This window comes from Lathamus discolor, chromosome 2 (assembly GCF_037157495.1).
Source record: "Lathamus discolor isolate bLatDis1 chromosome 2, bLatDis1.hap1, whole genome shotgun sequence".
NCBI lineage: Eukaryota > Metazoa > Chordata > Aves > Psittaciformes > Psittacidae > Lathamus > Lathamus discolor.
This window is the reverse complement of record NC_088885.1, coordinates 54,981,162-55,007,225: the sequence shown is the minus strand read 5'-3', so window position 1 is coordinate 55,007,225 and position 26,064 is coordinate 54,981,162. Positions and strand designations below refer to the sequence as shown.

At 46.7% G+C, this 26,064-nt stretch overlaps 1 protein-coding gene across 2 annotated transcripts in view; it reads right to left on the bottom strand.

Moving 5' to 3' along the window:
• Positions 1-9,865: 9,865 nt before the first annotated feature.
• The window catches only part of XIRP1 (xin actin binding repeat containing 1), a 33,787-nt gene continuing 17,588 nt past the window's right edge, over positions 9,866-26,064 (bottom strand). Inside the window, exons 6-8 of one of the 2 annotated variants that reach the window (XM_065666871.1) lie at positions 21,660-21,820; positions 20,077-20,130; positions 9,866-18,481 (exon numbers count right to left, since the gene is read on the bottom strand). In XM_065666871.1, coding sequence (XP_065522943.1) covers positions 10,826-18,481; positions 20,077-20,130; positions 21,660-21,820 — 7,871 coding nt within the window. In that variant the 3' untranslated portion in view covers positions 9,866-10,825. Of the gene's footprint in view, positions 18,482-18,624; positions 18,738-20,076; positions 20,131-21,659; positions 21,821-26,064 lie in introns of those variants that run through there. The other variant, XM_065666872.1, reaches the window with a different exon arrangement.

Here is a 26,064-nt window from a genome sequence, read left to right as displayed (position 1 = left end):
CTCCAGTGGGGCATTTGTTTCTGCTGAGGTTTCCTGGCATAATCCTGAAGGATTTGGGTCAAAGCAAGGTGGAGTTTCTGCCTCTGAATTTCGCAAGTCTGAATTTAGGATTTCACTTGCTACGCAGGAAAAATCTTGTCTTCCAGGAAAGAACAAATTTTTGTCCTCCAGAAAAACGTCGTTGTGTAATTGAAACCCAGCTTCCTTGTGTAACTTTTCTGAATTGCCTGGTGGAAAAAAGATCCCATCCTCTATCACTGTGTCCTGGACATCCGAACTCAACAGGTGCTGAATTTCTCGTACATCAGCATCATGATAATTCTCTTCCCTGATGGGATTTTTGCTGTTATCAGCTGTAGCAGTAAGCTCTGCAGGAGGATGTAGCGGGTTTGTTTCACCTTCTGAGGTTACTGCAGCTTCTTTCTGATTCTCCTGTGCTGGCACGAGAGAAGGCCAACAGCAGTCCCATTCCTGCTGAACCTGGCTGTTTAAAGACAGTTGGTCATGAATGTCAAGTTCAGTTCTCTCACGTTTCTCATTACATAAAATGCTTGTGCAAGGAGCTGACAGTAGAACGTCGGTCTCCTTGCCCTCAGTAGAGTCTAAGGAGCCTCCACAGCTCTCCTGGATATGTTTATGGAAGACCTCTATCTTTCCTGGCTGTGGCACCTGACCATTCTTGGAGGCCTTCTGTTTTGCTTGGCTGGAGGGGCTGAGGAGGCTCTGTGGCTTTCCTGGCCTCTCATCAGTATCTGTTTGTTCTGAGGATCTTGCAGGTTTTTCTTGTTGGGTTTGCTTCTTATCTGAGGAGTAACCAAACAGAGTGACAAGGGCTGACTGAGGCTTAATGTGTTTCCTTTGGGTTGTTGTTTGGTTTTGGGGAGTGCTGCCTTTGTTTTCAGAACCAAAAAGCGTAGTGAAGGGGGTTTTCTGAAGCTTGAAACCTTTACCCAGCATCTCCCTGCAGGCTTGACTGTTGCTGGTCTCTTTGCTCTGAGTACCAGACCTTGACGTATGCACAGCGCTTTCCCCTGGGAGTTTCAGATCCACTTTCTCTTCACCCACTGAATGACTTTTGGGTTTGTCCAAGGTTGTATTCAGTTTGTAAGAGTCTGAAGTCTTGTCTGATTGCTCAGAAATGTGAATGTTTCCACTGAGAACTTCACTGGGATCCTCTGACTTGGAGTTGTTGACTTCATCATGTGAGGGCCAAGTGGCACAGGGTCCTTTCCAGTCTGCTGATACTGGAAAATCATTGCCAGGTGATTTTGTATCGCGTCTCAAAATATCCTCAGGAGGGTTTGTTATCAGTGAGCCACATGTGACCTGAGGTTCTGTTTCCTGGGGCACACTGTGGTCATCTGTCCCTTCTGGCAAACCAGAGACTCCCCTCTTCTCTGCTTTGCTTTCCTGAGGTGCATGCTCAGGACTGGGCTCTTCCAGAAGCCCTGATGTATTTATTGGTTTTACTTCTCTCGTCTTCTCAGATTCTGCCCCTTTGCTCTCAACTCCAGCAAAATGGCTTATGCCGGACGCAACTGCTATCTGTTTTCCTGGGATCTCAGTGTTTGCTTTTGATTTCTCATCCACAAGCTCAGTGATCTCAGGTGTTCCACTCAGCTCTCCTAGCTCCAGAGAGACAGAAGATATGTAAGGGGTCCTTGAAACACCAGAGGGGCTATGGGCTTTTTCAGCTTCATTGTCAGATTGATCACCACCTTCGACTGCACATTTTACCTCTGTGTTGTTTCTGGTTTTGGGCACTCCTGGCACACAGATGGGCTGTAGGTTGTTCATTATCTCTCCAAGGGAATGCTTCTTTCCTGGGGTGGCCATGGTCAGTTCAGGCTTGTCATCTGCCATTGCAGACATTGTGCCTCCTTCATTGGGTGTGCTTAGAGACCCACAGACCTCATTTTCCTTCACTGGGAGCTCTGCAGCAGAGAGGATGAAGGCCCTTATGTCCCCCAGGTACCTCCAATTGGTGGGTTTAGTGCTTTGACGTGTGGTATGGTGGGCAAGAAGGGAGCCACGAGGCAGGGATTTCACAGGCTCCAGGACTAGAGGGGAGGAAACAGAGGCAAGTCCTCTCTTCAGTTCGAGTTTGCCCTGCTGGATCTCAGCTACTCGCTGGGACACCTTGCCCCCTCGCTTCCCTTCAGGCACGTCCCTGTCCCCACTCTTTTCACCATCTCTCTGTTCTCCAGTCTTGGGCCAGGAACACACTTGCTCTCTTTCTTTGGTATAGGTGATACCGGGTAAGAAGCTTCCCTTCTCCGCTGCTGCCCCTGCTGCTGATTTTCCCTCCTGACCCTTGAGCATCATCCTGCCTACCCTGCTGCCCACAGCCCGGTGGGTTTGCAGGCTTAGCGCAGGCTTTTTCCAGGAACATGCTCCCATTCCCGCTTTTCCATCTGCAGCCAACAAAGCTGTTTCTGAAGGTGGCCAGCCCACTCTGAACTTATTCCCCAAGAGGACAGACCTGCTTTTCAGCTCTTGCCTGTGCTCAGCCAGCCGCAAGCCACACTGTGCATTGAAAGACGTGGGTTTCTCTCTTGTTTCAGTCTTCTTTTTGGCTCTGTTGTACCAGTCCTGGGGCTGTGTTCCTCTGCCTACCATCGCCGCTCGCTGAATCTGATGGTCTCCTAGCTGGTGCTCCAGCCTTTCCATCTCACTTCTGCTTTTGGCTCCAGCCATCTGCTTGTAGTGGACTTGGCAGTAAAACACCCCATGGAGGGCAGCATAGTTTTGCAAGCTGGAAAACACACATTGGCATAACGGTTAGTGGCTGTGTGCGAGGGAAGCTGTAGTGCTGCAAAACTGTTTTCCAGTGGAAACTGCTGGGGAAAGGAGGGGGTTTGAAGAATGAAACCTTTCAAAGGCAGCGTCGGTTTTCTGAGGATATGTTTGATTTCTCCTTCAAAAGCCAAAACATGTGAAAAATTAAACATTTCCTTTCAATACCTCTGGGAGCTGTAGCCCAGGTTATGTGCAATCCCTTTCTCATTTATGGACCAGGCTTCATACCCGCACTTCATCTTTCCCCATGTATACACAGCACAGACATATGGGTAAAACTGCACAGGGCTCCCTTGATACAACTGCATAATGGGAGAAAGTGTCTGTACAGCCTGGGGATAAAGCGGGTGGCAAACAGCCTTGCAGGAAAGGACCAGGCTGTCTTGGTGACCAAAACTAATCCAGCAGTATGCTTTGTGCCAGGGAAGCCAGCTACATCCTAGGCTGCATTAGCAAGAGCCCAGCCAGCTGGTCAGGAGAAGTGACCATCTCTCTGCATTTGGCACTTGTAAGATCACCTGTGGAGAACTTTGCCCCATTTGGGGTTCTTCAACGCAAAGAAACAATTGACATGCTGAAAGGAGTCCAGCAAAGAGCCACAGAGGCAGTCAGGACATCTGAGGAGAGGCTGAGAACTGGGTTGGCTAGGTGTCATAAAGAGAAAGTTAAGAGGGAGGAACTCATTGCTGTGTCTGTTTTATGGGAGGTTATAGAGAACATAGGGCTAGAGTGCTCTTGGAGGTATGTCCTGGTTTCAGCTGTAACAGTGCTTTTTCTCCTTCCTAGTAGCTGGTGCAGTGCTGTGTTTTGGCTTTAGTCTGAGAACAGTGCTGATAACACACTGATGTTTTAGCTGTTGCTAAGTAGTGCTTACCCCAATCAAGGACTTTTCAGTTTCATGTTCGGCCAGTGAGGGGGGGCACAGGAAGCCAGGAGGAAGCAGAGACAAGACACCTGACCCAAACTAGACAAAGGGGTATTCCATGCTACAGCACATCATGCCCGGTACATAAACCAGGGGAAATTGTCCAGGAGCCCCCAGCTGCTGCTTAAGGATGGGATGGGTATCAGTCAGCAGGTGGCAAGCAACTCTATTGTGTGTCACTTGTGTTTTATTGTTTTCTTGTCCCTTGTAGTTTTATATCCTCTCCCCTTGTTATTTCACTTATTATTATCAGTAGTAGTAGTAGTAACAGGAGTAGTAGCAGCAGTGGGTTTGTGTTATACCTTAGTCACTGGACTGTTCTTATCTGAGCCTGTGGGAGTTACATTCTTTCAGTTCTCCTCCCCATTCCCCATGAGCAGAGGGCAGAAGGGGGAACAGTGAGCAAGCGGCTGCGTGGTTCTGGTTGGGCTTAAACCACAACACAGTGGATGGTGGACAGTGCTGAAATACAAGAAAAAACCTTTGCACTGGTGGTCAGATCTTGAAATAGGTGCCGCAATTGAGAGGCTATGGAATCTCCATCCTTGGAGCCATTGACACGCCTCCTTGACATGTTCCTGAGCTACTTGCCTTCCTTGGACCTGCAGGAGGCTGGGTGGAGTCTTCCAGAGGTACCTTCCAACCTACCTGACTCCACAAACATGTGAAGCACCCAAATGACTCCTCCAACAAATTCCATATCAGCATTCCCAAATTGTAATATTTCTTGTATTGTCAGCTCATCCTTACACCACCATGCAGATTCCTGTCCTACAGGTGTTTACAAGCTTGAGGTGAGAAGTCTTGGATGACTTCCCTCCTACAGTCTCCATCTCATTATGGTAAAGAGGGAGACTGTATGAGGGAAACTGTCTGACCTTCCTCATTGCCTGAAGTCTGCCCAGTTGGAACTACCCTTGGACTACTGTGATGGAAACTACTTGGACATCCCTTAAAAATAAATGCCCTTGGGTCCTACCACTCACCTCAGCTTCCTCCCGCAGACCTGGCAGCAGAAACATGAGCGGTGCACAGAGACTTTGTCAGTGACAACACGCTCCATGGAGTAGACAGGCTGCAGGCACGAGGCACACACTTCTTTCAACATGGGCTGAAGAAGGAGAAAGAGAAGTTAAATAACTCTGGATCATGACCACCTGGAAATGCATCTGCAAGATAATTTGCCGGATCTTCCGCTTGTGCTGGATTTTCTTGTTGATGTTCTTTTGCAGATCTGTTGTGAGAGTTCAGATCCCTGTCTGACTCAATTTACTCGTCATCTTGGACAGATCAGCATTAATTTTCAGTCAGGACAGAAAGACAAGACACCCTTGGACCCCCAGTGAGATAAATTATTCATTTGCTTGAGACCAAACAATTCACTCAGTTGAATAATTTAAAAGCCTTGAGTGAGATAAGAAGCATTGTTCAGAGGCTCTGATTCAGAAACCTTGGCTAGGAACTCCTGGAATCACTGATATCACAAGGCTTCTCACTCAGACCATGTAGTGCGAACCCTAAAAAGACCGCAGTTCTCACTGTTAAAGCTTCCACAGCTCCATAAACCTGGTGGTTTACTACACTATGTTTACTCTGTGGCTGTACTTTATGCCATGACCTGATTCCTCAAACACAACTTTATATGAAGAGCCCAGGGAATCTCTCTGGAAAGCATTGCCAATACTAGCTATTTTGTTAGTGGAGAGAGAAAGAGAAGAAAGAAGTTTGGACATCAGCCTAGCTGCAGAAATAGCTCCAGGTTTTCTGCATGGTCAAATAATCCAGAACATGCTATTACAATGTGGGTATCTCTGTGCACTCCTTTTCACTGTGGTGTGAAGCAGAGGCTCAGCTCATGAGTTCTTCTGCAAGTCAAGTCTGTCCAAAACTCCAGAAGCAGTGCAGCTGAGCCTAACCTAACTGTGACTGGCCAGGTCAGTGCTCTGAGTACTGATATGCCCTCACATGAGGGCATCTCTGACCCTTTGTTTGGGTAATTTGCCAGAGCTGCTTTGATAGAGTTTCATTGATGCTCTCTGATCCCTCTGACTTCTTGGTCAATATGTACTCACACAGGTTTGCAGTGTTGTCAGTAAAAAGGAAAGGCAAGGTTACCTTCTGCTCTTAAGCGGATTGGGCTGATGGCCAGATTTTAGCTTTGACCAGAGGAAACAGATTGCTCAGAGAAGCTGTGGCTGTCCCGTCCCTGGCAGTGTTCAAGGCCAGGCTGGATGAGGCTTTGTGCAACCTGGTCTAGTGGAAGGTGTCTCTGCCCATGGCAGGGCAAGTTGGAAGTACTGGGCTGATGCCAACCTTATGAAGTTCAGCCATGACAAGAGCAAGGTCCTACACCTGGGTCGAAGCAATCCCAGGCACAGCTACAGGTTGGGCAGAGAAGAGATTCAGAGCGGCCCTGCAGAGAAGGACTTGGGGGTGCTGGTCGATGAGAAAATGAACATGAGCCGGCTTCAGTGTGCGCTCACAGCCCAGAAAGCCAACCGTATCCTGGGCTGCATCAAAAGCAGCGTGACCAGCAGGTCAGAGGAGGTGATCCTGCCCCTCTACTCTGCTCTTGTGAGACCTCACCTGGAGTATTGTGTGCAGTTCTGGTGTCCTCAACATAAAAAGGACATGGAACTGCTGGAACAAGTCCAGAGGAGGGCCACGAGGATGATCAGGGGACTGGAGCACCTCCCATATGAAGACAGGCTGAGGAAGTTGGGGCTGTTCAGCCTGGAGAAGAGAAGGCTGCATGGAGACCTCATAGCAGCCTTCCAGTATCTGAAGGGGGCCTATAGGGATGCTGGGGAGGGACTCTTCGTCAGGGACTGTAGTGACAGGACAAGGGGTAACGGGTTCAAACTTAAACAGGGGAAGTTTAGATTGGATATAAGGAGGAAATTCTTTCCTGTTAGGGTGGTGAGGCACTGGAATGGGTTGCCCAGGGAGGTTGTGAGTGCTCCATCCCTGGCAGTGTTCAAGGCCAGGTTGGATGAAACCTTGGGTGGGATGGTTTAGTGTGAGGTGTCCCTACCCATGGCAGGGGGGTTGGAACTAGATGATCTTGAGGTCCTTTCCAACCCTAACTATTCTATGATTCTATGATCTTTAAGGTCCCTTCCAACGTAAACCTGTGATTCTATGACTTTATGAAACATGAAAGGTGTTCATATATCTCAAGAGATGAGTTGACAATGGAACAAAACCCTCTATTTTTATTTGCAACAGACACCTGAAGGACCATATTTTTAAAATTACCTTAATTTTGCCTGAACATACCAGTAATGTTGTCATCTTTGTTTTCCTACGGCCACACTTTGAAGAAGAAGAGTTTGATGTCTTCTGTTTGCTTCCTGTTTTCTAGAGGGAAGTATACAAACAAACCTCCTGTCTTTCCTTCAGTCTGCAGTGATCTCAGCAGGCATCTGCCAGCCCAGTCCTCTACAGAGAAGAGACCGTAGTTCTGCAAGTATCTATGTACGTAATGGGTGTCTACATTTCCCATACATTCAGCAGAAGTCCAGTTTAGGAAATCTTAAAACAAGTCCATGTATTTGGACAAAGTCAGGCAGGCAAGATTAATGTCATCAATGTTGACTCCACAACTGTGCTAATGCCAATGAGAGGGAAGTGCTGGTGAAAGTGAAGCAGAAACTTGCTTTCATGCAAAGATAAGATAGATTCTTCAAGTGGAAAATGGTAGCAGAAGCCAGATGGAAAGTGATGCCGTGTTAATGGGTTACTCCAGGAGAAATTGAAGCTCTGCACCTTCGGCATGAACGTCATTTCACTGGAGGAAACGAGCAGGCTATTTGGCAAGGAGCAGTGAGTGGTGATAGGCAGCTGCATGAATGTAGCATCATCTGTGATGATGGAGCAGTGCCAGTCTTGGTGATAATAAATCTCAGCCAATGGATCAACTTTGCTGTATCTGGCAGTACAGATCATGGTTACGTCTAGGTACTCTGGCAGGCATTTCCTCTGACAGCTACGAGTTCTCCTACAGCATGAAAGTGTGTGTCTTGGCAGAGAAGAGAGTAACTGTTGACATGCCTTGGTTGTATTAAAAAGATAAATGTTTTGCTTTAATCATGACCAAGGAAGGAAGCAGAGCTGTTTAACAAACAAGCAAGATCTTTCTACACTTAGCTAGGAATGAATGTATGCACTCCTGGAATGTGTTTCCAAAGTGGGATAATCTATTACAGGGGATGCAGGTCTCTTTCGTCAGGAGATTTATTCGAAGTGCATACTGTCTGATGCATGGCAAATACTCTTGCTCTTCAGAGGTATTTTTATCAGCCCCAGGAACAAGCCTTCCTAATGGTTTGGAAGATAGCGAAATGATTAACAGCAATTGAATGCCACTGTAGCAAGGAAGTTGCCTAAAGACTTCCCTGAAAAGCAGTTGCAGAGTGTTCCTGGAAGGCTCTTCTAGCACACTGCTTATTATTGCTATGCTAAAAGTTGCAGCTGCCTTAGTTTATCAGTTGTTGCTTTTTTTTCTCTAGGTGAATTAAAATCTTTATAGTATCAGGGGTCACACAAAATCACACAAAGCTTTCTGACCTAAGACTGAGTATCCTCAGAGAGACTAGTGGCTGAAATGGAGCTGGCAAGGGTACTATTTGATGTAGGCCCTTCAAATGTGGCATATTTCATGTCTACTGATGCAAGAGAACCAGATCTGTAGCTGAATTTGTCCTTTGGCCACTCAAGGCAGTACAGTAAGACAAGGCCATCTGTCCTCTCTCTATTGGTCCAGGTAATTCTTCCAGCCAGTTTGCACTTGAAAACATCTACCTAGGACTGTATATGAATGCAGAGACCCACTAGGGAAAAGGATGGTGAACAATGTTACGTCTTGTATCTAAAGATCACAGGAAAAACTATGATAACTCATTAGGGATTTGAAAGTTTGTGTGTGCTTTACTGGCTTATTATTGCAAGGTCTGAAGCACCGAGAGTATGAGCTGATCCCTTAGCTTGTATTTGAGTTTCAAATCTTTGTATTTGTTTTTTTTTTCTCCAGACCTTTCAGTGTTTCAGGGAGCCATGTATGGTGCTGAAATAGTGCAGCATCTGTCCCACCATGGTATTTCCGCTCCTGGCTGACGGAAAAACCATGAAAGAAGCATATCTCAAACGGTCTTAGCCTCATAAATGGCTCATTGAAACATGTAGAAATCCTGTAAAACCACAAACCCAAACAATAAGAACAGCATTTTTAAGCACTGGCTGTGCCTGATATTTGGGTTTAGTCGAGTTCTTGTGGAATAATTTTTATTGCACAAGCTGCCTCTTTGCAGCTTAGTAAAACTGCCCTGCAGCTGTCCATATAGAGAAATGAAACAAGCATGTGTTATGGACACCCTGAAACAAGCCAAGATGGGAAACAAACAAGGATAAGAAAACAGTATTGGAAAAAATTTGAAGAGGAGCTCCAGATTAACTAGCTCTCCCTTGTTTCTGCAATTGGTCCTAGTAAAACCATTGGAAGGTCTAAATGAAACCAGATACGTTCAGTTTATGGTGATCTGCTCTTCTACCTCAACCTATGGTATATTCCTTTGAACTGAAAACAGTGTTATTACTCTTCTTTTGGCATATCTTATTTTCAAGTTTACGGGGTCCTAGAGGCAAACCAATGAGTTCTGGACGTGTACCTTTGTTTTTTGGGGAGGAAGCAGAACTCCTATCTGGTCTACAACACCTTGAACAATGTGTTGCATGATGCAAATTGATATCTGTATGTAAAAACCTAGCTAGGGACTTGGGCCCCTCCTTGAAAGGCTTATGGAGGCACAACACCTCAGCATGCCACGTGGAAGAAGTGGGTACAGGCAAGTTCTCATACCTTTCTTGGTGTATACATACTACACAGTCTCCACACACTTACACAGGGTCCTGGTTTGGGTGGTATATATCACCCTGGAATCAACTCAGTTTTAAGACAAGGATACGAACGCTGCTTGCTGCAGAGCTGATAATCCACCCACATTGTAAAGAAGATGTAGACTAAATCCCTCCAGTGATTTAAAGTGCTCTCAATATGTGATTCAACTGCTTCACTGAGGGATGATTTCTAGGTACTGTGAAAGGAAACAAGCATTCAACAAAAGAAACTCAACCAGACCAAGGTGTTTTCAGAGGTAATGTTTACCTTCAGAATGCAGCAATAGAAGTTAAAAAAAACCCAACAACCAAACCACAAATTATCTAAATTCTTCAGTTTAAAATGTACAAAACAAAGTCATAATAAAAAGAAAATTGCTTTACAAAGTCTCAAAAGGAATTTAAACAGTAAACGTGTAGGAAAGCATGGAAAATCTAAAATAAGAGGTTTGTATATTTTGAATAATAAATTACAATTCTAAAAACAGAAGAAAGCAGTAACAATTCTGACTCAAATAAGTAACCTTTCATAGCATCTTTCTTTGGGGGAACAGTACTGATAATATTTGTAGGTCTTGGCTTTTTCAGTAGCATCTGGTATTTTCCAGGAACTGAATAAAACCCCAATAAATACCTTCCCCAACCCCAATAAATGTCAGCAATTTAACATCATTTTTTTCCTTTTAACTAAGATAAAACCTATCCAACCCACCCATCAATATGAGCACGTGTATATATGTGTGTTTAGGATGCCCTTCTTAGGAAAAGATGGTATAAAGGTGTTCGTTTGCCAGTGACCAGATTGGTTCTTTGATTGATCCTATCTATCCTTTCTTCTTCATTAGTTCAGAGAAGCCTGATATAACACTGCTCCCACCCCATCCCCTGGCCCCAGCACTCTAGGAGGAAGAAGCTACCCAAAGGTGTGCATGGATGCATTTTTCCCTTGTGCTTCTAACAATGTCAGGGCTCTGGGTTATGGTGCAGCACCAAGTCTGTTGGTTTGGCCAGGTGAAGGCTGTTTTCCTCCAGTGTCAAGGCAGACTGCATTTGTCCTGTCTGTATGTGAATGCCAAGACGATGATCCTGAGAAGTCCTTAGAGTTTAGATTAATCCCTGTGTGTAATGTGGATAAACCAGGAGGCAATTTTTATAGTGGACTTTCTTTCTTGTCTTAAACAGTTCTCTTCTACTCTCCAGAATCTCTTATTTCTTTGGTTTGGAGTTGCCAAAGGTGACAAAGACCACTCCTGGCTCCGGAAAACTGCCATTAGTGTGGAAGTCTTCGCCTGGGCTCTTCAAGTACCTCCGAAACATGGGTGAGGCAGATACCTCATACTGGGGATGAGAGACTACATCACACGTAGAAGATGTTTGGGTCTCAGATTGCTTGGTGACTGTGGTGGATGAAGTGATGATTTTGTTTCCAAACTGGTCCATTTCCTCGTACTGCTCCATGACAGTCCGGGTGGCTCCATAGAGCTTGGACCCATCGGGCCCTGTCTGCAGCTCCAGGATGCTTTTCTGTCTCCGTGGATTTTGTGGGCTTGGGACATTCAGGGAAGAGTAGTCTGAAAAGCCTCCTTTCATCCCACAGTGGCAGCTGCCTTTGGATGTATCCAGAGGGGACCTCTCTTTCTCAGTCATTGTGTGGTTGGCATTGCCAAGGGTGTGCTCTTTCACTGAGGCCAGCCCAGCACTTTTTTGGACAGGCTCTGGACTCTTTTCTTCTGCTGATGGTTGGCTGAAGGAGTTAAAGCTGTTCTGAGAAAAAGCTTCCCTTTTTCCTGGAGCATCAGGACAGTCTGGTGAAGGGACATCCCAGGGGGAACGTGCTGTCTTGGGTGATTCTGCTGGTTTCCTGGCAGCAGACTCGATGGTGATGTAGGAAGGTGAGGATGGAGAGCTGACACGAGATTGAACTAAGCGAGGGACCTCTAGCTCTGTCTTGGTTACCTCAGTCTTTTCTGTCACCTTTGCGTCTTCCACAGATGCTGCTTCCCCTGTCCCCATTGTGACTCCCTCCTGCTTGGCTTTGCTTGAGACAATACTGATTTTACGGATATTGCTGCTGCTCATGGAGTTTTGGGTGTTCCCCAGAGACTCCTTGAACAGCCCTGAGAGCCCAGCGATGTCTGACTCAGACTTGAGACTAGAGACAGAATAAAGAACTTTTCTGATGGCCTCCTCGATGTCCTGCAGCCGGGCAAGTGTCAGCTCCTTCAGGTGGATAATCTCAGCACTTGCTCGTTCCAGGTCCCCGAAAACCAGATCCACTGAGGACACACCATCAGTGTCCTCCTTTGCCAGTGTATCAGCCCTGTCCTGTTGCTTGGCCTGATGGGCCTTCTGACGAACAACCCAGTCAGGGACCTTCTCAAAGAAGCTTTTCAGAGCTTTCACATCCACTTTGCTTGTCTCCTCCTCAAACTCCTTCACCCGAGTCAAGATCTCTTGCAGCTGCTCCTGTCTCCTGAGGTTCTCAAAGATCTCCATAGCCTCCTTGACATTGCCTTTCATGATCTCCTCTTTGTGTACCGACAGTCTCTTCCGACGCTCATCTTCTGTTTCTCTCTTGTTTTTCTCTCTCATAACAACCACTGGCTTCTCCTGGGCGGGTGTCTCTGCCTCTCCATCAGGACATTTAAATTGCTCATTATTCTCCTGCTGTTGTTTCTCAAAGGAGTTCATTGTCTGCTGATGGAAGGACATTGAATGACACGTTTGCCTCCTCTCGCTCACCTGCTGCACAACTCTCTGACTATCCCATGATCCATAAGAACTAGACACACTTTCTCTTTCCACCTTGGGCAAGGCATTTTGTGCAATGTCAACCCCTCTCTTTGGAAAAGTGGCGTGACCCACAGGGGAGGCGCTTGGCTCAGTCTGTCCTGGCACATTAACTGGCTGTGCTCCACCAGGACAGCTTGGATGTGATCCTGAAAAGCACCCATTCTTGTCTTGGCACAGCTCTGTATGCCTCTGAACCACCTCACCTGGACATCTTAGAGCTGCTGCTTTCCCACTCATCATGCCCTGCTCTACTTCAGAGCTAGCTACTCCATTTTTTACTGGCTTTAAAGTCTTAACACTGACTGATTCCACCTTTCCTTGTTTTCCTTTGCTGGCCTTGTACCTTTCCTCTGCAATTTGAAGAGGGGTTTTAGCAATGGTTTTTGGCAGCTTTCTTTCAGGGCTCGTACCCTGAACTGTGACAGACTTGTTCACAGATGTCTCCAAAGTGCAGTTTTTTGCCTGACTCTCTACATGGTTTGATTGTTCGCATACTTCCATGCAGCTTAATCCCAGCTCCATGAGGGGAGGCTTCGGCTTGATGATCTCCCTCAGGCCCGCAGGCTTCGGAGGCAAGGGTGGAGGGCTCAGTTTGGTTGATCTGCTTGTGCAGTTACTTGGAGAGGCAGAATGTGCCTCGTGTAAGAGGTGCTCAGGTTTTGGAGGAGGGACAGGTTTTTTCCCGGGTGGAGCAGTATCTGGTTTTGGAGGAGTCCTGGGCTTCTCTGCAGGACTCTGAGCAGTGGGTTTGCAGGACAGAGAAGGGAGGGCATGAGAAGGGGTCTGAAGTGGTGCAGAACATCCTGGGGCTTCATCTTTGCTGGTTGGTAATGGAAAGGCACCTTCTCTTGTTGCTTTGGTTGAGGGTGGGCAATGCTCTGCTTTCATCACAGCAACTGAGGGAGGAGGAGGAGGAAAGTCATTATCAGTCTGTGACCCTGAAGCCACTACAGCAGTCTGGTTACTAATGACTTGAGTCTCATTTTTCTTTTTACACACAGAATAGGACTGCCCTGCATTTCTGTATATCATAGCGGCTTTAAAATCCCCTTTGGAGACATTAACGTTAGACTTTTCCAGCGACTGAAGTGTGGCTTTTAAATTACCTGGGACAACATCCTCCTTTTCTACCAGGCGCTGTTCAGTGGCGGCACTTTGCAGTGCTCTGATAGCTGTCTGTACATCCCCTCTGATAATAACATCTCTTTCTTCTTGCACTGATTGCTCTTTGTAATCAGACTCAACAAAAGGGTTTATATAGGTTTTCACAGGTGTGGCAGTATAAAGGCCATCCTTAATGCTAAAATCTCTGCTAGGCACAACTTGGATTTCCTGGCTCAATAGTTGTCCTCCCTGTACTTCCTTTGAAGCACTGACCTTTTTGTGTGATGCTATGCTCTTCTGAGACACACTTGCGTCAGTCTTGGATGACTCCTGGACTCTAGTGATGGTGGTCCTGGTGGCAGTGCTGGTGCTCTCCTGAATGGTGGATGCAGAGTCTTGTTGGCGTACCGTTGATTGAAGGGTCACTGTTCCCTGTGTGCTGGCTGCCTGCTGCCTGCAGGCCGTGTGGACCTCCTCCTTGTTCCTCTGTAGCTTGCTCTGGACGTGGTGTTGAATGTTTTTTGCTTCTGCTGTTGCTATCCTCAGGCTCTGCATTGCAGTCTGAAGATCACACCCAAGGGCCTTTTCTTCTGGCTGCATCTGGCTGGCTCCCCCTGTCACCAAACTCTGTTGTTTCCCGGGCACTTCTCCTCCTTGAGCTGTGACTTGGGTTGGCAATTTGCCTTGCATCATAGCTTTGGGTTCCTTCAGATTGGCAGCGGTGGCTTCTTCTCTCTCTGCCTTCTTGCTGACATCTGCAAGCCTTTGGATTGACTTCGTAGTCACTTTAAGCCCTCCCGACAGAATTTCTTCTTTTCCCATCACTGTGGGCAGGGGCTTCCCAAGGCATTGCACAGCGGTGCCTGTCACACCTCCTGCATCCACAACATCTCTCTCTAATGCACCCTCTTTACCCATGCTTTCACATGTGAATACCTTTTTTGCTCCCTCCATAGCCCCTGGCTCACCCTTTGCAATTACTTTCTCTATTTGTTCTTTATTTGGTAAGATACGTATATTAGCCCCCTGCACAACCCATGGGACACTCTCATCTACCCCCTCCTCTGCTTGGGAAGAGATGAGAGATTGTATCTCTGACTGCTGCTGGAGATTCCTCAGATAGTCTAGATCTCCCTTCTCGATGCAGCTCGCAAAAAGCTGGACATTTCCTTTCTCATTGTCCTCCCGCTTAATGGTTGCTGTTGCTTTCTGCTCCTGAGAAGAAGCCAACAGGTTCCCTATTGTTGACTTCACATCACCCTTGACAACTTTCTGCTGGATAGAATGGAACTGGAGGGAGTAGAGAGTCATCTTCACTGATCCTGATTTTGTCTCTTGTAACACCATCCCCTTTTTGATGGAAGCATCTTGACTGAGGAGACCCTGTAAAGCCTTAGCTACGTTTCCGCTCAAGTCCTCTTCACCTTTAACAGCTTCACTCTGGTCCAGTAGCTGCAATGGGCTAACTTTGATCTTGCCTCCTCTGTCCTCCTCCACCAGTACACTCTGTGCTTCCACATTGGTTCTGTGCAGGAGCTGCAGCATGATCCTTTGCAAATGGCCTCCCACAGTCTCCTCTTTCAGGATCTCTGGAGCGCCTGGGCTGCTGAGCTGATACTTCACCATCTTCACGCTCTCCATATCATTGGCTTCAATGAGGATCCCATTATGCTGAATAGCCTGGCAAGTGCAGAGCATTTCTAAAGTCTCCTTCATGGTCTTTTCTTTCAGTTCTGTTTCTATGATACCTTCAGAAGCACTAAATTGATCCAAAGGTGTGCTCTCGAAGAGCCACGTTGTACTTTTCACATCTGCGTGAGGGATAGCTTCTTGAGCCCCGGCGCTGACCACCAACTCTGGGTCTTTAAGGGTGTCCATTGGCTGGGTTTCAAACAACCAGGTGCAGCGTTTTACATCCCCTTTCTGGTTGTCCTCTCTCTGCACTGTGCTGACAGATGAACTTCTCTCCGCATCCCCATACAGAGAATCCACAGGCTGGTTTTCAAAAAGCCAAGTAGATGTCCTCACATCACCCCGCTGAACGTCACTGACACTGACCATCCTCACATACTTCTTCTGGCCCACTTGCTGCGACTCAAAGAGCTGCTTGTTGGACTGAACATCTCCCTTCTGCACGTCATCTACTGTTCTGGGCACAGACTTCTTTCCCCCTGAGAAGGAGTCAAGGGGCTCTGTCTCAAACCTCCACCGGGCAGCCTGGACATCTCCTTTCTTGATGTCCTCTTGGGTGACAGCCCTAATCACAAACACCTCTTCCCCCTTCTTGATCTGGTCCAAGGGCTTAGTTTCAAACAACCATCGGGCTCCTTTCAAATCACCTTTCATGATTTCTTCTTTCTGTACTGAGGTGACCTCATGGTATCCTCCCTCTTTGTCCTGGATAGCATATAAAGGTTGGCTTTCAAAGAGCATCGTGCAGGACTTGACATTAGCTTTGCTCATAGTGTCTTTCTGGATCTTCTGGAGCTCTGTCTCATCCACTTTATCATGGATTTGGTCAAGGGAATAGGTCTCAAATACGAATCTTTTACCTCCAGCCTTGATATCCTTCTCTGGAGGGATTTCCTGGATACCCTCAGTACTGTCCTTCAGGGTGTCCATGGGGTAGTTCTCAAAGAGCCAAGTGAACTTATGCACAGATCCGGCTTCAATTGTCCCATCATTCTTTGGGGATGTTGGTTTCTTGGCTGTATCCAAGGGCTTAGCTTCAAAGAACTCCTTCACTCTGGACACTTCCCCAGACTGTATCTCCACACGACTGCAGTACCGCATGGTTTTTTTGCGATCAGCTTCACCAGCAACAATGCTGCCCAAGGGTTCAGTCTCAAATAGGTGCCGGACAGTTTTGACATCAACTCCTTGTAATTCCTCCTGACTGTATGCCTTACTGACTTGTAAATACTGCTCCTCTTGGCCTTTCAGGGAGTCCAGGGGCTGAGTCTCAAACATCCATGTGTATGACTTCACATCAGCTTGGGGCACACTGCCATCCTCCTCCTTTTTCTTTTCAGCCTTCTCATACAGAGTGTGGATGGGCTGGGTCTCAAAAAGCCACCTGCAGGTCTTCACATCCCCCCGCTGGGAGATCTCCCTCTTCACCGAGGGATGCCCCTCACCTTGCGTGGCTTGGTGATGAATGACATCCATAGGCTGAGTTTCAAAGAGCCACTTGGCTGTTCTGACATCACCAGACATCACCTCCTGTTTTGTGATTCCCCGTATTATATCCACTTTCTTGATGCTTTCATCAAATTGGTCCAGGGGCTTGGTTTCAAACATCCATTTGTAGTTCTTGACATCACCACTGATGATTTGCTCTCTGCTTACAGAGGTGACTTCATGGAAATTGCCAAAGCTATCCTTGATGGCATACAGAGGTGTTGTCTCAAATAGGATTTGGTTGGCTTTGACGTTGCCAGCTGGAATCTTCTCCTCTTCTTTCGTGACAGGTTCAGCATCGGCCTGCTTAATGCTGTCCAAGGGAAGAGTCTCAAACAGAGTCTTGAAAGACTTCACGTCCCCTTTCACTACCTCTTCCATGCTGGTGGCTGGAATGTCTTCCTCAAATGACTTGGAGATGCTGCCAAGGGGACAGGTCTCAAAGACGTGTTTTCTTTGCTTCACGTCTCCCTTCTCCTCAGCTGAAAGCTCTACTTTCTTTAAACGTCCCACTTCAAAATTGTCTTTCAGGGTTTCCATCGGCTGGGTTTCGAATAGCCAGAGTGTAGATTTTACATCACCTCCAATGACTTGTTCTTTGGCTACAACGCTTTCGGAAGCTTCTCCTTTCAGAGAATCGAGAGTCTGGGTCTCAAAGAGCAGTCGCTGCTTGCTGACATCTGCCCCTGTGACAAAATCTGTTGAAGCCTTGAAATCCTGCTCTTCAACAGTGATTTCTCTGATAGCATCCAGAGGCTGAGTTTCAAATATCCACCTTGCTCCACTGACATCTGGCCTTCCAATTTCTTCCAATGAAATCCCACGGATTATTTGCACTTTGGAAGTGTCCTTGTTGATGGTATCCAAGGGCTGGGTCTCAAACAGCCAGCGAGCAGTTCTGACTGCATTGCTTTGAATTTCCTCTCGGCAGACAGACTTGATTTCATGGATGTTTCCAGTTTTGTCTCTGATGGCACAGAGGGGCTCTGTTTGGAAGAGCCTGACAGTCTTCTTAACATCACCTTTTAGCTCCTGGATTTCTGACTTCAGTTGTAGGATGCTCTTCTCCTCCACTGAGCAGCAGCGTCCTATAGCATCTAAGGACTGTGCTTCGAAGAGCTGTCTGGCACCTTTCACATCACCTCCCTGGACAGGCTCCTTGAGAACTGCCTCCTGCACTTCGGTTTCATCTGAATACAATTTGTTTAACGAATCTAGCGGCTGGGTTTCAAACAGCCACCGGGCAGTGTGCACATCTCCTCTGGCAAGGTCTGTTTCTGATTCCTTGGCTGATGTTGACAGGCTGTCCCCATTGATTGCCTGGCTTTCAAACTTTAGGGAAGTATTTTTCACATCCCCACTGAGAATGACCTCTTCTTCTGTCAGCTTCTTTGTGGCTTGGTGGTCCCCAATGGAATCAAGTGCCCAGTTCTCAAAAATCCAGCGCATGGACTGAACCTCTCCTGGAAGGACTTTGTCCAGGTTCACAGATGCCTGGGCGTTAGGATCTTCAGTATTAAGCATTTCTGCCAGGTCCTCAGTCACAGCTTCTTCCAGGTTCTTCCTGAGCTCAGGATGCATGTGTCTGTAAAGCCTCTTTAGCTCATTGACTTGACGCTGCTGGTAGAACTTGGAGAAGGCTTGCTTTGGAGGAGGCACAGGGAGTGAGTTGAGATCCTGACTCCCTGGAGCAGTGACCTGGACTGAGCCAAGTGTGGGAGGGGGAGGTAAGTCATCTTCCATTTTCTTGATGGCTACTTTAGATGATTTCTGAGCTTCTGACATCTTTAGGGAAACAGTTTTAAACATCAGCATCATCTCTTTCTTACCCTCCTTCTCCCCCCCGACCCCAAGGTTGTTAATAGTGAGAATGACAAAGGAAAAAGCCAGCCAACATGGGAAATCCATGCACCTACTAGGCTCCATACCTTTGGTTCAGTAGCACACAGCACTCCAAATCATCACACCACAGCACACGCTCCAGGCTTGGTGTTAGCTCCGATTCCGCAGCAACACGCTCTAAAGCAAGGTCTCTAATCCAGGCACGTGCAGTGGTTAGTCTACAGTCCCCAGGATTCTGTCCAGCTACAGGATAACAGAGGTGCCCAGTTTGGACTGCATCAGCAAGAGAGAGTGACCACAAGAGTAACATGAAGAAGGCTGTCTTAAAGTAGCTAGCTAGAAGTTAATGTCCAGGGCAATGTAAGGACCTGCAGAGAGTCTGGGAACATTGGATATGGGTGCACGAGAAAGCCAAGGAGCTATTTGTGAAGAGGACTTAAGAAGGAAATGGGGAGGGAACCGAAAAAAGTGTTGAGCTGAACTGATGAGGGAACCTTTTTTTGGGTAGTGAGCTAGCGTGATGTGCTTTCGGTAGCACTATGGGATGCCCACTACACAGAAGCGAGGGCCTGGGGAAGGATGTTTGTCTGATTAATGATTTCTTCTGTTGGACTACTCCACGTCATCATTTGCAGAAGAATAGATGCACAGTTACACAATGAGAGACTTAAATAAAGCTCTTTAGACCTTAGATTTGTACAGGCACGGAGCTAACTAAGGTTTACATCTGCTGGAATTAGGAGGCCAAAATCACGAGGCTGATAGGAGGAAAATGCAAAGCTGAGGGACCAGAAGTTAGGGTAACACCTGTAGCTGGGGGCCAGCAAAAGTTACCCCTGTTTAGATTTAGTCCTCCTGAGCTCACTGAAATCCACAGCAGTGCTGGTGCAGAAGTGAACAGAGGGTGCAGTCACGATGGGGTGAACTGGGGTTGTTCAGCCTACCTTTGAGCCTCACTTTCTGCATTTTTTTACCATGTCTTTAGCTTCGGAAGCCTGGGAGCTGAGCAGAATACCTACAACCTGCCTGGCTTGGCGTTTGTCCAAAGGCAAGGTAACCCAGGCCTATAATCATTATCTAAAAGAGACTGTAATCCTAGTGGCTTTCCTTTCAGTAAACAAATCTGCTGACCCTTGTCATGCCTGTGGAATTACGTCTGTAGAGTTATGCCTGGAATATTATTAGTTGTTGCTCAAAGCAATGGCGCGCGGTGTTATTTCACTCTGTTACACACAGATTGTTCCGGCTAAAAATAAGTATTGAACATTAGTAAAAAACACCTCCCAGAATACCCAAATCGGCATGTTGTGCAGCAGAAGTAAAATGCAAATATTTCACGTGAGAAAACATACTTTGAATGCGCTTTTTTGGGATTACTTTTGCATTGCTTCTGAACGTGGGAAAGAGCGACAGAGCAGCTGATAGCTATATTCAGTATGAAAGCGCTCCTCACTGCCTTGTGTGGGGATTTCAATCACACCCCACTGCAGTCCACAAATATTTGGTTAGATAACGTGCTTATCTTTAACATTTCTTACCTTGGTTTTTTTCTGTGTGTGGGGAGAGTGATTGGAGTTGTCCTTCACAATACTCTGGAAAAAGACATGAGGAGAAATGACATCAAACTGCATAGGGAGACAAGTTATCTGTATAAATGTGTGTGTATATATGTATTTATAATATATATATGTATGTGTCAGCTACAGAGACCTGAAAACCATTACAGGTGAGGGTTTTCTTTCTGGTTCTCTGGCAGTTCTGTGCTGTTGGGAAAACCAATCTTATTCCAAATTGATGAGAAATATTTCTTTCCAAAAGTCTCAGCCAACAAACAAAACCCCAAATACATTTGTTCAGATTTGAGGGGGGGTGTGTGTGTGTGTATGAACAAAGCAAACACTGATTTCGCCGAAGTTTGATTTAGCCCATTTTTTTGTTTATACTTCAGTATTATAAAAATAAAACCAATCTACGTTTGTAATTGCATTATGGATTGTGTAATTCATTGTTTTGACACAGCTCTTTTTTCCTTAGGCTTCTAACCAGTTGTAATTTTCCCATTACAGTCTCCACTCTTTTGTTTTCAACTGGGACTGCTTCAGTCTGGAATCCTCCAGTCCAGAGCCATGATATGTGCTTGAGAGACTTCATCTCTGGTCAGGGATGCTGCAAGAGATTAAGTGGGAGGGAGCATAGATGTGCCTGCAGGAAAGGTCCCGATGTGAAATCACATCCTGTGTTACTCCTGTATCGCTAGTGGAACTGGAAAGATGGGAAAAATGTAGCTCAGTGTCTCATAACCCTTATAACATGAACTGTTATCATCCAATGATCAGCCTGGAGTGGGTGATTAAATCCCTGGATCCCAGAACAAGAGCTATAAACAGGAACAAAGGGAAGTTGCACTGTGAAGTTATGCCTGAGTGGGACATATATGGACATATGTGTATGTGTGTGTTGGAATGGGTATAGCACAGAGATGTACGTGCTGCTCTGTGTTGAATATTTCTTCCATGGATGTGAGTGTGTAACTATATACATGCAAATAAAGTGGAAATCTTATGTATGAATAAACTGTTTGTATGGGCTAGTGGATGTAGACGTGTGTGTGTTTGCTATTTGTGCGCATGTGTGGCTACGTATGTGTGTGTCTATATACATGTCGCTCATCACAAATCATAAAATCAGCTAGGTTGGAAAAGACCTTTAAGATCGTGGTGTCCAACTGTTATTGCCAAGTCCACCACTAAATCCTGTCACTTAAAGCATAAATACAGTGCAAGTATTTTTGTTGCTCTTTATTTGAGGGGTGACAGGGAGATACCTATTATTTTAAAATGAATCTAGGTGATCAGTTCAGGTATTTGTATGTGAAGACCTGGATGTATACATCCTATACATTCCTATCAGCACCTCTGATAACACTTATATACAATGTTTGCAAATGGCAAGTGAAAGCTGGTCATTTTTGGCAACCCAGATACTGTGTTTCTCCAGATTTACGACACCAGGCACGTTCTCTCTCACCCTCTTACAACCACTTGCTGGGACAGGACATTGTTCGGATGCCACTGGTGATTTGTGAGGGGGGAGGGTGGCGGCAGTGATGCGTGGTGCTTACCGGCTCTCTGGGGCTGTTGGTGTGAGCAGCAGCAGCAGCTGCCTGGGAGAGATAGAGAGCTGACAGCTCCTTCACGGAGGGTGCAGAGGACCTCCCTCGTCCTTGGTGAAGTATGTGGCTGGTGTTGTCTGGTGTGTCTAAAAATGACCGCGTCCTCTCATCTGAAAGAGGGACAGACGTGCATGATGAGCTATGTGCCAAAGACGCGAAGCCTGGACCATGAACATCTCTTACCAAGGGTTCTGCCAGGCGCCTCCAACATCTGCACACCAACTCCCCCAGCAGCCCCCGCCCTGGTTCCCCAAAATTTAACATCGTACCCTCCTGGATCAGGAAGAAAACGTGGACATTTCCACCTTTTTCACAGCTGAATTGGACTTTGATCCCTGGTGAGAGTAACACACTGGGCACTGACCTGATCTCTCCATTCTGCCAGTGGGGCACCGAGCCTGCACTCATTCCTGAATCCCATGTCCTGCATGGACAAGGCCATCACCAAAATGAGCAACTTGGAGTACATGAAGGAGCTACACGTGTTCAGTGTGAACCAGTTCCCACTTTTTTTTGTCCAGTGGCTGCACCACTCTCTCATCAGTGTGCCTCACAAGCAGTAATATCCATCTACTTCTACCCCTTCCCTGTGAGCCCATTTCAGAGAGTAGAGATATGAAGAGGCTACAACACTTGCTCAAGGATGTAGCAGAGGGTCTTTGGCAGCATCAACAGACTGAAACCTGCTTTTAGTTTAGAGATCTAATATTTTAAGCTGTACCAGCTGCTGTGGGGCCCCCACTAGGACCCAGCATGACATTGCTGAGGTATTCAAGACATAGTGTTTCTCCTACCTTTGTTCAGATGCAGCCCATGGAGATAACTACAGCTGAGGATGTCCCTATCTGGTTAATGGAGAAACAGCTACTCTGGGAGGAGGTGATCTATCAGGCAGACCTCCTCAGGGGTACACAGAAGGACTGGATGGTTTGAGTAGTCACACATTTTTGGATGATCCTCCTATCACAGATGTGTATAGAGCTCTACACCTATATAATGCATCTTAGCTCTCCAGACTAGTCACGGCTGTAATTCTTTTACCTCTATAAAAACATGAGAAGTTTCTCCTTTTATCTGCAGGCTTGCACTGCTGCATTTGGATTTAGTTTGGTATTTGCAATGCTTTCTGTTTGAACAATGGGCTCTCTCTCCACAAATCCAGCTATTGCACGGCCAGGAAAGGGCTGATGTACTTTTTAATATGTGCGCATTAGAAACAGTGCAGCAATTCTAGTGTTCTTTGCTCCCAAATCTCAGTGGCCAAATAATGAAAGTTGTAAATAACAAACTTAATGACTGTTCTTTTGATTTCTGCATTTTGAGTTCAGATTTCAAAGTTTTCCTCTAAAATACTGAGGGAGATTTATTCTGCTTTTATCTTAATGTGACAACAGCTACTGTTATACCCTAACGGGATTCCAGAAACTGGTGCTTCAAATGAAATACCATTTCCTACAGGGGCAACCATGCACCAAAAAGCCATGAAGATAAGAGCAGAGGGCCAGTGAGCTTCTCAGACCCAGGGCAACACATTGTTGGAAGGTGCCAAATTTTCTTTTGTCCTTGGTTCCAGCTGCTCCTGCAGATGCATGGGCATTTTGATGCAAAACTGAGGCTGGACACAAGAGAAAGCAGTGGGATGCAATACGGATTTAGCTGCCCAGTTCTGCCAGAGGTCACTAGGACACCAGGGGAAGAAACAGGAGAAGATGTTTCCTTAATGCCTTTTTTTGCTAAGTCACGTTGCAGATATGGGGCCTCTCTTCCTGACTTCTGTTCTCCACAGCTCAAACACTGAGTCAGAAGAGACTATCCATCTACAGCCAGTGGAGATGATGGCACTGCTAAGGTAGATATGGTGCACCTTAAGATAGGCTGTGAGGTTACAACCACCCTGTGCATTAGTTTTTCCCCACTGTGTTCAAGAGACCCAAACATTTTATGAGATCCATGATATTTTTGAGATGAACAAGCACCCTGGAAATGGGGAGGAGACAGTTAAAGCATCACTGAGGTACTGCTTTTACAGCAGCTGGCCAATATCTGTTAACATAATCCCTTCTATCTGCTGCAGTGGGCTTCTCCCTTCATCTGGGGGCTTGAGGCACTCATTTGAAGGAGTCTGCTCTGTAAAAATGGAAATTGCCAGTGAAGGTACCTTGGATTTAGAATCATAGAATAGTCAGGGTTGGAAAGGACCTTAAGATCATCTAGTTCCAACCCCCCTGCCATGGGCAGGGACACCTCACACTAAACCATCCCACCCAAGGCTCTGTTCAACCTGGCCTTGAACACCACCAGGGATGGAGCACTCACAACCTCCCTGGGCAACCCATTCCAGTGCCTCACCACCCTAACAGGAAAGAATTTCCTCCTTATATCCAATCTAAACTTCCCCTGTTTAAGTTTTAACCCGTTACCCCTTGTCCTATCACTACAGTCCCTAATGAAGAGTCCCTCCCCAGCATCCCTATAGGCCCCCTTCAGATACTGGAAGGCTGCTATGAGGTCTCCATGCAGCCTTCTCCAGGCTGAACAGCCCCAACTTCCTCAGCCTATCTTCATACAGGAGGTGCTCCAGTCCCCTGATTATCCTCGTGGCCCTCCTCTGGACTTGTTCCAACAGTTCCATGTCCTTTCTATGTTGAGGACACCAGAACTGCACACAATGCTCCAAGTGAGGTCTCCCGAGAGCAGAGCAGAGGGGCAGGATCACCTCCTTCGACCTGCACGGTCTGTTGTTTATGTGGCTCTACACTGTGAGGAGAGCATTAAAGCCTGTGCTGAATTTGCTGCAGAAAGCTTTGAAGAGAGCTTTGAAAAATATTGTCTGGGTATCTCCTTTTACCTACATTGCTGGGGAGGCAAAAGGGATCCAAAAATCTGGAAAGCAGAAGCTTTTTTCCTTGCAAAGTTATGAGGTTTGGTTAAGCCTTCCAATAAGAGCAATGGGGAGAGCTGGGGAGACTCAACCTTGCCAGCTTTAAAGCAGAAAGAAAACCAAGCACAGACTTGCAGCCTTTCTGGTTGGTAAAATGAACACAAGCCCTTTGCAAGGGAATGGCCAAGCTGAAAAAACTCTTAAAAGCTACCAGCAGGAGATGGGAGCCCTTCTGCCTTCACTGCAAGGCAGGGACCTTGCCTAGGCTGACACGAGCATTGCCGTGCTTAACTCTTTTGGTACTAAGTGCTTAACAAAAGCATCCTCATGTCCTAGAGCTGTTCTGGTAACATTTAATGGTCTATACCTACTCCAGGCTATGGGTATTACCATTGAGCTGATATAATTTGTATTGGCCCATGGGCTCTTGGGTTGGGATGCTGCACAGAGAAGAGCAATGAGCCCCTCCAGCCAAGAAAGAATAGTACAGCAGAAGAAAGATTTCCAGCCCATGCCATGGAAAACAGCATAGCCTCAGTGCTGCCTAATCCTTCACTCATCAGCTTCCACAGACGAAAGGCCACAGGGCTTCTGTTTTAATGATGGCTATAATTAGATACAAAGCTTTTGTTGAAGCTTTCCCCTTATCACTGCCTTTGTTTTCTTTCCCCCTCACCCTCTGCTTCTCCTTTATGACATTTTTGCAGTTCACAGGCTATGCACAGCCCTCTGCTTGCTTATCACTTCCCACAAAACTGCCTGCCTTAGATAGGGGCTGCTCAAACCCACTGGGCTGGCTCTGTGCTTGTGGAAAGTCTGGTGGCTCCATGCATCTCTGCCTGACAAAACAGGCTGCTGCCACCCTCTAAATTGCTAATTATAGATAAGCTCAAAAGAACAACGGTTCATTCCACTAATGAGAAAGCTGAGCTGTCACATGTGTGCAGCTGATGGCGTCCAAGTGGCACCTAGGACATCTCAGGGGTTGTAAGCTTGGTGCCACTGCATAGCATCCTCAGGAGGAAGGGAGCGGGGGAACTTCCCAGCTAGGGATGCTAAAGCGAAGTCAAAGGATGTTATGCAGACCAGGCTTCGGGTGCTATTTGTCTTGTATGAGATGGGCGGCATGGAAGTCCAGTTCAAGACCTGTGCTGGGCTCCATGTTTCTGCCTTGCAGAGCAAAAGGGCGTCACTGGCACGTTTGGCATCCATTCCAGTGCTGAGTGATGCATCCTGTGCAGTGCTGATTGACTAGCACTGACTGTGGCCCCAGGGATTTTAAACCTGATACTCCAAGCATTAAAGCATCCACAGTGAGCTAAAATAGAAGAAAAGAGCTCCTGAGGACCCCCTCCTCCCATCCCACCCAGCGGCTGGCACCATGGCTGATGGCACTGCTCCCTAAGGGAAGGACATGGGGAATGCTCCTCCCTGCTGGGGTTTGCCTGGAAAATGCCCTTCATGCCAGCGTCT